The sequence below is a fragment of the Myotis davidii genome, unplaced genomic scaffold, assembly GCF_000327345.1.
Source record: "Myotis davidii unplaced genomic scaffold, ASM32734v1 scaffold233, whole genome shotgun sequence".
Lineage (NCBI taxonomy): Eukaryota > Metazoa > Chordata > Mammalia > Chiroptera > Vespertilionidae > Myotis > Myotis davidii.
Window position 1 is genome coordinate 389908 of NW_006285917.1, and position 17039 is coordinate 406946.

The window sequence follows — 17039 nt, forward strand, 5'->3', positions numbered from 1 at the left end:
CATTTGTCAGAAATGCCCAGGATTTTATTAAAGACTGGAATTTTGCCCCTTCAGCATTGTCTACAACTAAATACCTACTGCTTGCGAGGCAGTGGTCAGATTCTTCCTTGGTTGATGTAGAAACAGCATTATCAATATGGTAGGAAAAGGGATAATCCCATTATAGGACTGGCCTTTCATGCTGTGAACAGAGACTCTCCTACCTCTACATCTAGTGTTGTCGTGCCTCTTGATTTTGGTACCTTAATTTCTTCTGGGATAGTAAACTATACGGTCTGTGGATATGGGGAAGGCTATTGTGTACAGAATCTTTTTTGGCTGAAAAGGGGCTATGAACAAGTGCCTTTTCTAGTTCTAGCTCAAGCGATTTAAAAGTAAATTTTGTCTCATTTTTTTTTAATTAAAAATACCCATGACTTTGTCATTAATAGCAGCCGCAGATATATCTGTGTTATGTTAAAGTTGTTGCAAATATCTTTTTTAAAATATATTTTTTTATTTATTTCAGAGAGGAAGGGAGAAGGAGAGAGAGATAGAAACATCAATGATGAGAAAGAATCATTGATTAGCTACCTCCTAAACAGCCCACACTGGGGATCGAGCCCGAAACCTAGGCATGTGCCCTGACTGAGAATTGAAACATGACCTCCTGGTTCATAGGTCGACACTCAACTATTGAGCCACACCAGTTGGGCTGCAGAAAGTTGTTTTAAGTGTGGAGTAAATATCTCAAATTTTTTCATCATTCTGCTTCTTACCTGAATCAAGTTATGTCATATGTTCAAACCATTCCTACCTAAAAATACCTTATTTTAAAAACAGTAAAATATATAAAATGGATAGGACATAAAATAATGTTCCCAAATCAATGAAAGTATTGTAGGAACTGCTTCTCCGATATGTTTACAGATGTATCTTAATATAAACTAGTCCTTTCTATATAACCCAATAGGACTTCCTTGATTCAAGTTTAATTAGACCCAATTATTCAGTTTGGGTTTATTGATTTTGCTTATTAATATAATAATATATTTTTGAATGACTAGTAACAGTAGACTTGAATCCATCGAATTAATGCACTCCAATTCCTACTTCTGAGTCTTCTTATGATTGAAACTGCCTTTTTCTTTTTGAATAACGATTTCCAATCCTCCAATAATTTTGTTGACATTTCTTCAAGATATAAGTAACATATTTAACTGGGGGGGGTATGATTTATTAGATTGTCCTCTCACAATTTGCATAGATGATTGTGTGAAAACACATTATTTTGCCACTTATAGAGTTCATATTTGAGGGTTTTTTTGTTTGTTTGTTTGTTTTGATTTCAGGTTTTTTTAAGGATTGTCTTTTTCTATCCTAAGCTTTAAAAAAATTACAGAACAGGACAGAGTGGGCCAGAAACATCGATGAGAGAGAAACATCGATCAGCTGCCTCCCGCACACCCCCCAGTGGGGATGTGCCCGCAACCAAGGCACGTGCCCCCGACTGGAATCGAACCCGGGACCCCTCAGTCCGCAGGCCGACGCTCTATCCACTGAGCCAAACCGGTCAGGGCCATAATTGAGTTTTTAACACCTTTATTGAGGTATCATTTATAGTCTGTAAAAGTCATTCATTGAAAATAAATGATTCATGAATTTTTTATTAAGTAAATTTATAGAGCTGTGTAACCACACTCCAGTTTTAGAAAATTTTCATAACCTCTCCACAAATTTACTTGAGCCCATATCTAGTTAATTCCAAGACCCAGACACCAGCAGCAGGGAACCACTGATCTGCTTTCTTTCAAAGGTCTCAAGTTGTCTTTCCTAGACATTTCATATAAATGGAATCAGACAATATATACTTTTGCATCTGGTTTCTTTCACTTAGATAATGTTTTTGATGTTTTGTTCTTCCATGTTGTAGCGTGTACTAATTAGTATTGTGTTCCTTTTTGCTGTTGGATAGAAGTTCATTGTATAGATATACCAGATTTTGTTTATCCATTCACCAGTTCATGGACATTTGAATTGTTTTTAACTTTTGGCTATTAAAATGCTGTTATAAATAATTGTGTACAAGTTTTTTTGTGGGTATATAATTTTTTTCTTGGATAGATTCCTAGGATTAAATTTGTTCCTTTTAAGTGTAGGGTCTCTTTCCTTTTTGTCTATTTGTCCTTTTTAAACTAAGGCATTAGATTTCTCCCCTCTCCCCCCTAATTCTTTTCTCTGTTCTTGTCCAGGGAGCACAATACTTGGGAACCTGAGAAAAATTTGGATTGCCCTGAGCTAATCTCTGAGTTTATGAAAAAGTATAAGAAGATGAAGGAGGGTGAAAATAACAAACCCAGGGAGAAGTCAGAAACTAACAAGAGGAAATCCAGTTTCTCGAACAGTACTGATGATATCAAATCCAAAAAAAAGAGAGAGGTAAGTTTTCTTTCCCCCTTTTCCCACAAACTATTCTTTTGCCACCCCGTGCTTCCCCCCCCTCCCCCCAAAAGAGCCTCATTTTGTTTATTTCTGTTCTAAGGATGGCCTTCAAGGTAAAATAGTTGAACAAAAGAGCTTCTAGGGAGGTATGTTGATTAACTACAGTGCCCCCTCCTGGCTGAATGAGAAATGTAATATGTGTACACTGAATTTTATTAAGGTGGCAAAATTAAATCCCTATAAAACATTCGGCCACTGTCTGTCTTCAAACAAGGCTAAGCTGTCTTAAAGAGGAATGGTTTTTGGTGAATTTTAAGGATAGAAAAGGGCTTTAAAACATTTACTGTTTTACTTTTTTCTTTTGTTCCAAAGATAGTCCCTTATTTTCAATCCTTTATATTCTTTCATTTTTTTCATTGAGATGAAATTCACATGTATACAATTAACCATTTTAAAGTGTATAGTTCATTGACATGTATATTCTCTTTAGATCTTATTTTTATGTACTTTACATAAGAAATTAATTTCATCCTTTTTTTTTTATCTTTGCTCACTCAAGGACACATTCATTTTTTTTTTTTTTAGAGAGAGAGAGAGAAAGGAGAAGCGGGGCGGGAGAGAGAGAAAGAGAGACATCAATATGAGAGAGAAAGATTGATTGGCTGCGCCTCGACTAGGGCCAGAGATCAAACACGAAATGTAGTTGTGTGCCCCAACTGGGAACTGAACCCACAACCTTTTGTTGCACAAGATGATGCTCCAGCCAACTGAGCCACACTTGCCAGGGCTTCATCTCTTTTTGAAATCTTTTTATTGTTGAGTTTGGAAAGTCTGTTTATAAAATTTTGGTTTTATTCAGCTGCTTTAGATCTCAAATTACCAGCATGAGCAGTGTTATTGCCTCTTTTTTCATCTATATCTTTTCCATCAGTGCACACACATATACATATACATATACATATACATATACATATACATATACATATACATATACACCCCCTTCAAGCTTCCACTCCTTTCCTTTATTTCAAGGTCATGAAGCGTTTTGTGGTGAAGGATGTATCATACCCTTAAAGTTTAATAAAATAAAAGCATAAGTCTGCTTCTGAATCTTCTAGCATCAATGTCATAAGCATCCCTGTTTATCTTTATTCTACTTGGATACCTGTCTTTCTAGTATCCAAGAAAATACTATATATGCTTCTGTTTATAGCAAAGGCACTTCCAGTTCTTTCATCAGCATTAGTTCTCAGCTCTGGCTGTACATTAGAACCACAGGGGTGTGAAGAGTGTGCTTTTAAAAACCTCCAGAGCCAAAAATGTACCCTAGACCAGTTAAATTCAATTTCTGTGGGTTGGATCTGGTCTCCATAGAGAAAATGGGAGACCAGCTTTCCCAAAAGAATTGATATAAGAGTGAAAGATTGGAAGCTGCAAGTGAAAAAGGACTCTGGGTTTGTGGCTGTCTCCTTATTTGTTTCCCTCATTGATTTTATTTTTACCTTATTTTTAAAACTGCTCTATTCTGGTGAGGTGTGTATATCATTGTGATAAACTATATCGTTATAATAAACTGCTGATAAAGAATTTGAGAATGCCTTTCTCTAAGGAGCTAAGATTTGTTTTTTTCTTTTTTAAATTTATTGGGGTAACCTTGGTTAATATATACGTTAAAATACCTTCTTTTTTTTTTTATTAGTCCTTTGTATTCTGGCTTTTGTCATTTGACTAATTCTCCAGCTAAGTAAAGAGACCGAAAACAACACAGCATAAGTCTTTAACTAGCCGTTTGTGACTTACAGTGTTTATATCCTCAACCTAAGGTTTCTGTATTTTAAAAAGGAACAGTCTGGCTTAGAGCTACTGGCCAAAGCAGAGTTTTGTTCCTAGGCCAGGTTCTGATGCTGCCGACCTTGAAAACAGTCCCACTCGTCCCTCATGTTGTAATGTTCATCTGGGGCCCCGACAGCATTCTCAACAGTGCTGGTGGCTGTCATCTAGGCAGCTAGGAAGATAGGTGATGTAAGTTTTAAAGGTACAGGAGGGGCCCCTGTACCTTTTTCTTTCTTTTGACCACTGCAGAAGAAATTTGTCAGTTGGCATTATGCCTGATTTAAGATTACTGCCTTTGTGATGATTTTTGCATTTTCCTCGCCTCGTCACCTATTCAGCAGCTTGAACATTTTTCTTCCCCTCCCTCCTTATGTGGCAAACTGTTTTCAGCTGCCAGCTATGATTTACGACTCAGTTCATGTGCCAGCATTCCAGCTGTGACCATCTGTGTGCACATCTGGGAACCTCCTCCCCTTAAGAGCTCCCCAAAAAGGTTATGTTTTTGAGTCAGTGTCTCCCTTGATCCATGCATGGAATTTCCTTCCCAGTGTGGGTTCTGGTATCTTTGGAGACCGCCTGGACCCTGCATGTTTGTATGTCTCAGAAGAGAGCAAGGGAGGTGAATGTCAGATCAAAGAGATTTTATGAAAATCAGACATCAGATGTGAGTTCATTTGTGCAGTCTTTATCTTCCATAATAAGGTTTTTAAAATCACCTGCTTTGTGCCCTGTCTGGTGTGACTTAGTTGGTTGGAACATCATTCTGCACACCAAAAAGTGTCAGATTCGATTCCCAGTCAGGGCACATACCCAGGTTTTGGGTTTGATCCCGGTCGGGGTGCGTGTAGGAGACAACCAATTGATGTTTCTCCCTCTCCCCCTTCTCTCTGAAACAAACAAAGAACAAAATTAAAAATTACCTGCTTTGCATAAAATTTTGTTCTCACCAGTGCCATCAGACCTGGATCAGACCCTGTACTCCTTACCTCGATTGCATTCTGGCCAAATTTGAATACTCTCCTAGAGAACAATCAGCTTGTTTGTTTTTAATCACTTCCAGTTCTGTTCTCTAATGCTAATGACTCACCCACATTAGGAGCGGATAGGCACAGACCAGGGCCTCTTCAAGAGCATGCGTAATGCATTGTGTGAACTCTGAAAGAAATTTGTTGTTTTATGGTACTTCCTTGAATCATTCATACCTCTGTTCTTTCATAAATATGGATGCCTTTGCGAAAAGAAGTATTAAAAAGATTGGTCAGTGTTAAGGTAAACTAAAAGTCTAAAAAAGTAAAGATTGAGAGATGTGGTATACTTGAAGTTTATAATATAAAAAGGGGTCTAGTTTGGGTAAACATGGACTTGTTTATCATCTCAGAAGCAATTGATATCATTAAGGAGATTGGATTAGAGGAGTTCCTAGGTGATGACTCCGGGATATTAAAGAGTTTTAGGGGCCACTCCTAATCTTGAAGGAACACTGGCGGGACAACTGCATCTTCTTGCAAAAATATCTTTTGGCATCACTGTCACTGGGTGATGCAGTATTGTATTTCTTAAATTTTAAGAATTTCATTACAAAAATGATATCTGGTGGTAGTAAATTAGGTTGTGCTTTGCTAAGCTGAGAAATAGGTTTTAACTTTTACCCAGCTGTAACTTTTCTTCATCTTCTGTTTATAGCAAAGCAATGATATTGCTCGGGGCTTTGAGAGAGGACTGGAACCAGAAAAGATCATTGGGGCGACAGATTCCTGTGGCGATTTAATGTTCCTAATGAAATGGTGAGAGCGATTGGATATTTCTCTACAATTGTGGGGTTTCTTTTGCCAGTGACTTGAATTTGTATGGAAGATAGGGAGGAAGACTGAGTATTTCCCATCCAAATATTTTGATTGTCAAGGACCTTTATTTAACACCAACTATCTGTATTAAATGAGAATTATGGTTTGGAATGAATTAAAGAAATCAAGACATTCTCAAGTTTTGGTATTAAGCCAAATTATATTAGCCCAGATTCCAGAAAAGGGTAGATTTGAGGTGGGAAACATATAAACATGACCTAACCACTTTTTTTTAAACACAGTTCTGAATCATTTACCGTTAGACCAGTGGTTCTCAACCTTCTGGCCCTTTAAATACAGTTCCTCATGTTGTGACCCAACCATAAAATTATTTTCGTTGCTACTTCATAACTGTAATGTTGCTACTGTTATGAATCGTAATGTAAATATCTGATATGCAGGATGGTCTTAGGCAACCCCTGAGAAAGGGTCGTTCGACCGCCAAAGGGGTCGCGACCCACAGGTTGAGAACCACTGCCTTAGTCCATGAGCCTGTGGCCATAGGATAGGAGCAAGTGGGCTTTCTGCCATCACTGAGGACCAAGACCACTGAATAATGTCTAAAAGAGAAAAATAATCTGAATAAAAAGCATTAAGGATAATACTGGCCAAAGCACAATAATTTCATCCCGTGGAGGGAGTGGCTCTTAGAGGAAAGTATAGTTACTTCCCCACAATTTGGTTTCTAAAAGACAGGGTGTTTTATGGTCTGGCCCCCACTACCTTCTCTATCCAAGTGCTCTGAGCTTATGATTTAGGTTTGGTCTCTAAATAGAGGGTTCATGCTCTAGTGCCACTTAGGAAGCTAATTATCTTAAATATATAATCAAAAGGTGTAACATTTTATTTGATCCTGGGGTGGGGCCAGCCTGCCTGCCAGTGATGATCCCCTACGAAGTTCCTGGGTTCTTCTTTTCTCTGAGCAGCAATTTGGCCTTTTTTTTTTTCATATTTTTTATTGATTTTTTACAGAGAGGAAGGGAGAGATAGTTAGAAACATCGATGAGAGAGAAACATCGACCAGCTGCTTCCTGCACATCTCCCACTGGGGATGTGCCCGCAACCCAGGTACAGCCCTTAACCGGAATCGAACCTCGGACCTTTCAGTCCGCAGGCCGACGCTCCATCCACTGAGCCAAACCAGTTTCGGCGGCCATTTTTGTTGTTGTTGTTGTTAATCCTCACCCAGGGATATTTTCTTCATTGATTTTTAGAAGGGAGGGGGAGAGACAGAGAGAGAGAAAAACATCCATGTGAGAGAGATCTATTGATTTGTTGCCTCCTGCTCTCACCCCAAACAACACTGGGCATTAAGCCTGCCCTTGACCAGAATTGAACCCGTGACCTTTCAGTCTGAGGGCCAATGCTCTAACCACTGAGAAAAACCAGCTAGGGCTATTTGATCAAAATTTTGCTGGTAAATTACCCAAAAACCTATTTTTTGGAGAGTCACTATACTCTTTCAGAAGTAAGGAGCTGTTGTTGACTGCTTTTCCCACTCCATCATGTGCGCTACTTATGATTTATAGTCACATATTAACTAGCTCTTTGCACCACTGTCCAAATTTGAGTATCTTCTCTAAGCCATGAGTTTTCCCCTCCTCTTCTCATAATACTTACCTTTATGAATTAAACATTTCCGTTTTCTAGACAAGCATGTAGTTGTCTTTACTCACATCTCAGTGGAATTTTGATTACAAATTTTTTTCCTTGATTTGGAATCCTGGTTAAGAAACTTGCTGTATTTTTTGTTATATATTATAGTAGAGCCTATGTAACTTGGATAATTGAACTTTGCAGTTAATTCCTACATTTCATTTTAGTACTAGATTTTACATTTTTCCTACTCTCCTTCCTTTTATAAGTACTGTTGCTGACTTAAATTTCTGTTCTCTTATTGTTCCAATCCACAGTTCTGGCTAAAAGGATAAAGAATGTTTAAAAGGATACCAGATGAGGAGGGTTAGGACACTTTCACTTAATCCAGAAACTGGATTGATCACTTTATGCATAATCAGTAGGAGTGAATGTAGGTTTGATTGTGTGTTCGTGCACATGCTCACACATACAAATAAAAATTATGGGAACAGAATTTATATAATTTTCAGCCTTTTGATTAAACCTGCTATTTCCCAACTAAATTCTGGCTGTGAAGATTGCTGTTTTTGTCTGATGTAGTAGTTAAGTGATATTCACTAATGCAATAGTTAGTAATACAGTCATCCTCCCGTATCTGTGGTGGATACATTCCAACCTCTCCCCCCTTCTTGCCCACTGGATGCCTGAAAACTGCAAATAGTATGGAACCCTATATGTACTATGTTTTTTTCCTATACATACATACCTATGATAGAGTTACATTTAGAAATTAGACACCATAAGAGGTTAACAACAATAATCTATGATAAAATAGAACAGTTTACTGTAATCAGATTTATGTGCTCTCTTCTCTCTCTCTCTCTCTCTCTCTCTCTAAGATATTTTTATTGATTTCAGAGAGGAAAGGAGAAGGAGAGAGAGTTAAAAACATTAATGATGAGAGAGAATCATTGATTGGCTGCCTCATGCACGATTTCCCTCTCTCCCCCTCAACTGGGAACTGAGCCCGGAACCCGGGCATGCGTGCCCTGACTGTGAATCGAACCATGACCTCCTGATTCATAGGTTGATGCTCAACCACTGAGCCACACTGGCTGGGCTCAAGATATCTTTATGTATAGCGTGGATACACTGGACAAAGGGATGATTTTAAATCCTAGGCAGGCTGGCACGAAATTTCATCATGCTACTCAGAATGGCACACAATTTAAAACTTAGGAATTATTTATTTCTGGAATTTTCCATTTAATATTTGTGGACCACTGTTGACCTTGGGTAACCAACTGCAGAAAGTGAAACCACAAATAAGAGGTGGACTACCATCATTTAATTCATTTACTTAAATTTCTCCTTGAAAATACTGAATTAGACCCCAATAAATTTAATAAAAATTTTAAAAAGAAATTGTTGAACTGGTAGGGTTCTTCTCACTTTGAAATCAGGATGAAGAGGAAATCAAGTTAACGAAATACAGCAAATACAGGAACCTATATTTGGACAGACTCAATCTTACTTCCTCTTCTCTTAAGTCTCTTTCCTGTTCTTTCTCCCCAGGAAAGACACAGATGAAGCAGACCTGGTTCTTGCAAAAGAAGCTAATGTAAAATGTCCACAGATTGTGATAGCATTTTATGAAGAGAGACTGACGTGGCATGCATATCCTGAGGATGCGGAAAACAAAGAGAAAGAAACAGCAAAGAGCTAAAGAAGGGGGTGGTCTCTGTCATTTCTCTTTGTACATAATACATTCACTTCCCTGCTCCTCTCCCTCCTACCTACCCCTTCTATCCTAAACACATTCATACAAAAATGTGCTTATCACTGTGCTCCACAGGAGAAATGTTGGTATTGGTTTTCTTGTAACATAACGGATGGTCTGATTCATGATTAGTGTCTCTCTGTGAAGACCAGGCATTGCATACTGTGTGTAAAATTCCCACATTTTTTTCCTTTGCCCTGATCTCTTTCTTCTGCTCCCCTGTGACCTCAAGATGAGTTTTAACTTTTTAATCACCTGAGAGTCTTGATCTTTTCAGGGTTGGTCACTTTTAGATTGGGGGATTTTGTTACAATGATGGTAAAATTGGTTCTTAAAACATGTTGATGACCAGCTAGCCTTTGCTTGAGATCTTGGGATGGAAAAGATGTTACCCGTCTTTTTAAATAGCCGATAGCAACTGCCTACCTGTTGGGGCTTTCCCAACCTCATTCAGCTCTACCCAGGAGAATACAGGGTTTCTGGTGTGGTCTTCTGGGCCACCCTCTGTTGTTCATCTTCACCCATCCTCCCAGAGTAGCTCCATCCTTGGAGGACTTGAAATTTTACATTCACATTTGTCAAGGCACTCCTTTTAGCCCCAGGACTTGTGGCTTTGTTTCTTAGCAATCCCCGATTCTGCTTCTGTAAGTTGGTGTAGTCTGTCATCAAATGACAAGATTAATAACTGTGGAGCTTTTTAGCTATTAGGACATGAAGCTGATGGGGTAGGATACAGTTGTCTTTATTATTACATAGGGTATATATGTATTGTTTCCTTCCGTTCCTCACATTTGAACTATATATTTATGTAGGTGTGACTGACTGCCTGGTGCTTGCTTGTGCCAAGGTGCTAGGCACCCTCCAACCCTGCCAACTTCTGTGGCCTCCCAAAGCATTCCTGTTAACCAAAGAGGCTTCGAACCTGACCCTCACTTCTCAGTGGACACCAGTTTCCCCTCTATGCCATTATTTTCAGTGAGGAATTCTTGGAGGGGAGCCATTGGCAACACTATCAGTTTTAAATATTCATAGTGTTTATAGTCATAAATGTCCTGCTTTGTTGACTCCTGGATTTGCCAAGAGTCCCCAATGCTCTTCCTTTTTCCACCCTAAAACTCTGTATCTTCTTTTTAAAAATGTGTTTCCACGGAAGACTATCACCTCAGAAGATGACAGGCCCTGGCATTAGCATGTTGACACAACCGTTTTCCTTTTAGCTTCCTCCTGTTTTGCCATTATATTGAGAGTTTATTTTTCTGATAACCTGTCTATCTGCTAAGAAATGCCCTACTTCTCTTTATTCTTTTTTTCTTTTGGGGGAGGGTCAGGCTAAAAATTCAAAACTAAAAGTAAGGAAATAGTAGGGTTTTGAGCATCCTTGCCCTAGCCCAAAGCTGAGGGAATAAGAATAAATGCTTGAAATAGCCTTAACTCGAGTTCAGCAGTCATCAAGGTTGTTTTTGTTGTTGCTTTGATTTTTAAAACATAGCTGGCAGGAGTATTCAACCATTTCTAGGTTATTTTGAGTAATGAGGTGAATGAATAGATTGCTTCTAGTCCACAGATGAACTGAGCTGAATAATATGCAAATCATATACCCATTCATAGCATTTGTTAACATTGCTTCCCTGCTTAGCTGTTGATTGAATTCTGTGTGCTTCTATAAATTATGTCAAAAATTATACTGCACAGTTGAAAAGACAGCTGTTGATGCAGTGACATGACAGACTGGAACAATGAAGATTTTGGTTTAAGTCATCCAGGAAAATCCTTCTGAATGGTAATGTGATTAGGTAAGAACTTACCCATATCTCAAGTAGGTAAGGGTTTTATCTCCAACTTCCTTTACTCTCTGAAGGAATTAAAGGCCTAGATCAAGTGCTAGGTAATTGACAGTTGTTACTACTAATCTGATGGGCATTCACAAGAAAGGGTGGTCAGGAAATTGATTTGTCATACTGATAATCGGGGATATCAATTAGGGTATATAAGCATAGGACTAGAGTAGGCCATAGCCCCTGAGGAAGTGATCTGGGTCTCAGTTGGCAGGTGGAGAAAATGACTGCTTAACCATGTAGCCATTTATCAAAATCTGATTTTCTTTTAACAACCCCAGTGTTATACATTCAGTACCTTACTTTTTGCTCACCTTTTTCTGTCCACAGTTTATTGAATCTAGGTCTTAATACTGAGTGCCGCCAAAACAGCTTTTGTTCTCTCCCTCTCCTGCCTGTCCACAGCTGCTTCTATAGGAATGTAGGGAGCCAGAAGCCAGTACTGCTTTCAGCCGTCAGCAGAAAGGAAACCAGATGCCCTCCGAGGCCTCAAGCTTTTCTTAATGTTGAGAAGCTGACCTGGCCCTTGGAGAATTGCAACCTCAAACAGAAACTTGTTTTCATGGGGTTTTCTCTTAAAAGAGTTAATAGCCATGGGCTAAGCACTCAAACATCTAGGTCTTAGATGCTCAGTATGTTTTTGCTGTGTTGAGTTCTTTGAAAACATTTTTCTAATAATTTCTTTAGTGATCAACATTCAAGGATCTCTCCTTCACAGAATGGAGTAAAGCTTTGCCCAGCAGTCTACCAAGGTCAGTGTAGCCACTTTTCTGGGCTCTGGGCAGGACTGATACCCTCACATTAAGATCAACCGTTAGAAACATCAGTCCCGATGGAAGCACCCATTTTTAACCTGGAGAGAGGCAGGCAGTTTTTGTCTGCTCGGGAGCATTTGGACCTGTGGTGCTCTCGAACACGAAAGTCTGGATGGTCCTTGGCTGTCCCCCCAGCCATATCTGTGTGTTACCTTTTGTTTTTTCATGAAAGGTTGGTCTGTTCCCATAGCCTGGGCAGTGGTTCTTAACTTTTTGTTCCTGTTCTGTAGCCACCCTGGCGTCCATTCACTTTCAATTTACTAGATCACACAGGGCCTTGGAGGAGGTGCTGGGGATTTTCTTCCTGTGATTTTGTTGGATCTGTGTTTAGGCCAGCTCACCTGACATACAGCAGGATCTGTTTTGGGTTGGAGAGTGATTGTCTTTGCCCTTAGGATCTGACATTACAGGCCTAAAGTGACATGAGAACCCCAGGAAGGGTTATGTCATTAGATTTAAAATGTAGAAGTTGTTTCTCACAAATTAGGTCAAAGGAAAAGCTTATTTTGCACCCATGACTCCATTCTTTAGGTTTAGATTTTTAGACTAAAAATTATAGTGTTGAGGTCTGTACCTTTGTAATCAGACCACCAAGCAAGCATACCTGTAGCAAAGCAGAAAAAGGAAAGGTCTGGACCCAGTATTCCAATTTCATGTTGGCTTTACCACTAGTTGTGAAAGTTATGTTTTCAAAAACAGACTTTACTAAGCCATGCATCCAAGAGCATATGCTAAGAATTGGGTACCTCTACCCAATTAATAGTGGCAGATTTGTATTCAGCCATCCATATCCAGCTATACTAGTGTATATCAACATTCATTCAACATTTTTTGGCCCAGGGGATACAAAGTTCAAAAAGATGCACTTCCTGACTTCAAAGAACTGTCATACTGGTGTGGGGTAAACTGACTATTAATAGTTGAGTGTAATAAATGCTTTAAGTGGATACACATTTCTGATTTGGAGGCAGAGACAGCTGTTGATACAATTTGTGGCCCTAAAGTAGGAGGCTAACAATTGGTTGACATGTGGAAAAGACCTGTGACCTTGGAGGAACTGAGTTAACTGGTCATAGATAGACCACAAGGGCTTGTTTTATTCCAGAAAATAAAAAGAACTGAAGGTTAGTTAGAAATGCTGCTATTACTGAGAGAGAACAACAGGTGAGTGGGGATTGAGAACCCCAGATTTTGATCCCTAATATAGGCTCTTTGCCAAAGTAATGGTATAGTTAATCCTTATTGTGGAGAATACTAACTGTGTTGCAGATCCAATTATGTGTTGCTATGTTATTGTGGGTTCTGTAACATTTATTCCTCATAGACATTTTATCAGTTTCTCACGCCTTTTTCATGTTCTCTTTTCTTTTGGAGGAATTAACATGAGGCTGGCTTGAAGCCTAAAACAGGGACATTTTTGACAATGACGAGAGATCTACTATAAAGAAGGCTTGGGCACTTCTGTTGACACCTGGGCATCTACTCTGGGCGGTGTAGTTTTATTCAGCACTGCAAGATGGTGATTTCTAAGCAGAGACTTGTCTCAATTATGTGGAAACCCATGAACATACATATCCTGGAATTTTCTATTTAATCAGTTTGGGTGAGGCCCAGCCTTACTGAGTAACAGTCTGACCTTGAGAAATTTTTTAGCTCTGACCACAAAAAAAAAGATAGTTTTTTCTGCCTGGACAATTGAGAATTGGCTACTAATTTAGAAGTCAGCATTCCCAAGAATTAGAATAACTCCTGGAAAACTAAAGTGAGAAGGTTTTTGGGATCGTTTCATAAAAACAATTTTAGTTTCTTTTTGCTTGCGCTGGATTTCTTAAATTTTAAACTACCTCATCTTGTCTTTCTAGAGTTACTTCGACTTGTCATTGCCTCTAACATGCTTGACTTTGGCTGTTTCTAAGATGGATTTCTTCCTATTCATTGGCAGCATGTTCTCTCGCCTTTTCATCCCAATCCTCATTTCACTTAACATACTGCTTCTCAGAGAAATGTTTTAAAATCTTGGTTTATGGAAAGAAAGTGATTCTCCAAATGCTATTTGTCTCAGATCAGTGGAGAAGGAGTTAAAAAAAGGCGGGGGGCAGGGAGTGGGGGGGTTGGGCTGGGGGGAGGCGGGACAGAACTGCACTGGAGGCAGCCTACAAGGAAAGAGCCATTAATTAAGACAATTTCAAAGTCAACTGATTGTGATCATTAATGTCACAATAGATCAAAACCTAATTATCACAGCCTAGGTAAGAGCCATCAGTATTAATCAGAAAGTCTAATAGGAAACTATTATCAAGAAATTAGGTCAAATTGAATGCAGTGAACTTTTAATCTTGCCATTCTGTGTTTCTGTGTGTGTGTGATGTCCCCTGGCATTGGCAGGTGTGACCCTCACACTTGATCCGGGCCCCAGTGGCCAGTTTGTCACACTTTGAGGAGCTCCAAACACAGACTGAATCTGAACTGTCATTGCCACTGTTAATTGGTCTTGAACTTCATCATTTGGACTTGGTGTGATCAGCAATCAATGAGAAAAGGTTTATATTTAGGTCTTGGAATGGTTGATCCTTCCCGGAAGTAGAGTATCCCTGAATATAGACTGTGTGTGTTGATAAATCATTCTTTGAGCTTCTGATGTATGTAGGGTCTTGCCGCTCTGGCCACTGCAAGGAGATATGAGTTTAGTATTTGATTCTAAGCCAAGGCAGGCTGTGGATTTAGTCTAACGCCCCACTCCCCCCTAGTTTCAGGAAGAGGGTCATAATGATTTCTACCAGAATCCACTGTAAATCCAACGGAGCGGGGGAAGGTGTTTTTTGCTTGCTTTTTGTTAAAGTGTTACTGGCAGGAGGAAAGAATATTATAAGAGTCTTATGACTAGTTATAGAGAATACTTTATCCCCTCTCTCTGAAGTGAAAAGTAGAGGGTCACCATTTATATCCTTAATCTTGAGCTGTTTATGAAGATGCCGCAATTCCAGAAGTTGAGCTGAGTCTAGAAAGGTGGGTAAGATTCTGTCTTCTAGAATTGTCTTCTAGAAGCTGCAGGAGGGAGGTTGGTGGTGCTGGGTTCCTATGCTCCTGGTTTAGCCTGTAGAAATGTGGCTGCTGTCACCATTATTGTTAGCCTTTCCCCACCAACCTTGCAGCTCAGAGCACTACCAAGACCACTGCTGGGGGAATGGTTCTAATCTTTCTGGTTGTTTGTGGTCTTGCTTCATTCTGGATTTTAGAAATTTGGATTACTCGGTGCAGAACTTTGGAAAATCAGTGTGACTTAGTCCTTCACCTTACTGATTTAAATGTAATTTTATTTTCAAAACATCTATCAACATATGGCTTTCAGAAGCAGTTTGTTTCTCCAAGGTTTCTCACATATGCTAGATATATAATCTCCCTCAGTTAATACGTGTGGGTTGCTTGAGTTGATCTAGTTTGCAGAGCGATGTGTACTTAACTGGCTTCCTTTTGCTCCCAAGTGCACTCTAAGAAATCAGATGCTCAGGGGAGTGGAATAAGAATTGAGTGGATGCTGACTGTGTGTGCCAACCTCCTCAACTGATTCATAATGGCTGACCTTGGGCAAGTCACTCCTTTCAATGCCTCAGTTCCCCATCTGTCAAATGGGGGTAATAATACTGACCTACCTCACAGGGGTGTTGTGAGGCATTGTAAATCAAAAAAGTTGATAGAATACTTTAGGGTCCTCAATGGAGGACACTTTGAGCCTAAGTCCAGGCCTGACATAGGCTTTAGTCCTCACTGAGCTGTCCCATGGTTGGAGCTCAGAAAGTTTTCTGCCCCCCACCCCTCATCAAAGCTGCTAGTTCAGATGTTGACGGTGTTTTTGTGAATGTTGGAGTCTTAATAGTCCAGACTTAGGGTGTTTAGGGGGAAGGCACTTAGTATTTTCTGTATCTCGCATCCACAGAGGCTGTTTTAGACCCAAGAGCATTGCATTCAGGGATCACCAGGCAGGGGAGCTACTGCTGGTTTCTCTCTGCAGGTTGGGAATTAAGGTCCCATGCCCCAGGGACTTGGAACAGACTCAAGCTGTCTCAGAAGCAAAGTAAAGACATTGGGTTTGATTTATATTGTTGCTTATCACTCCCCAAACTAACCCCCAGACAACTGGGACACTGCAGCCCCTCATGGTACCTGTACCCAAGCCTCCACCGCCCCACAGAAACCACCTGGTTTGAAAAACATAACCACTTCCCCCACCCACCCACCCCAAAAGAGCCACACTAGGAAATTTTTTCTAGAGGCATGTTTAATGCTTGGAATTGGGCATTGCTATGCTTTAAAGCTTCATCCAGTTCACTGCGTTCAGCATCACAGTGTCCACAGTGAACCCGACTGACTTTTTCCTGTAGTTTGGGAGGATTTTGGACACTTCCTATTTGCCCAGGTGTGGGCTCAAGAACCTTACTCTCCATCTCAGTTTAGGGGCTCACCCAGCTCCTCTTCCCATCAGGGCTCTTTCCCCTTTCCCCTCCTTGGCCCTAGATGTGTAACCCATGAAAAAGCACAAGGTCCTGGCTGCCTGCTGCCGTCACATCCGGTTCTCCGTGTTTTGTGGACTCCGCTCCTCTGTTCGCCCAGCACTGGCGGCAACATGTTCTGTGGAGTTCTGGAGGAGGAAGAGCACTGTCTGACATCTGCCAAGTAGCCAGGAGTTGGCTCGCCCATGGCCCACAGCCTTCCCACAGATGGGCTCTAAGCAACTCAAGAGGCTGAGTTTCTCAGCACCATACCATCCTGAGTAGCAAAACAAATCACACTTTATAGCCAGATTTCTGAATGGAAAATTAAATTCTCTCTGGACTTTTTGGTTTGTGGGGGAGTATTGGTTGTGTTTCTTGGTTTTATTTCAGCCAAACATTTCTGCTTTTGATTTTTAATTTTTTTTTTTAGAATAAGTGATTAT

At 39.9% G+C, this 17039-nt stretch overlaps 1 protein-coding gene across 4 annotated transcripts in view; it reads left to right on the plus strand.

Annotated features, from left to right (window-relative positions):
- The window catches only part of CBX5 (chromobox 5), a 38041-nt gene extending 21017 nt beyond the window's left edge, over positions 1-17024 (plus strand). For all 4 annotated transcript variants that reach the window (XM_006756945.2, XM_006756944.2, XM_006756946.2 and 1 more), the window contains exons 3-5: positions 2232-2418; positions 5938-6038; positions 9252-17024. In XM_006756945.2, the coding sequence (XP_006757008.1) occupies positions 2232-2418; positions 5938-6038; positions 9252-9402 (439 nt within the window). In that variant the 3' untranslated portion in view covers positions 9403-17024. The remainder of the gene's footprint in view (positions 1-2231; positions 2419-5937; positions 6039-9251) is intronic.
- Positions 17025-17039: the final 15 nt, after the last annotated feature.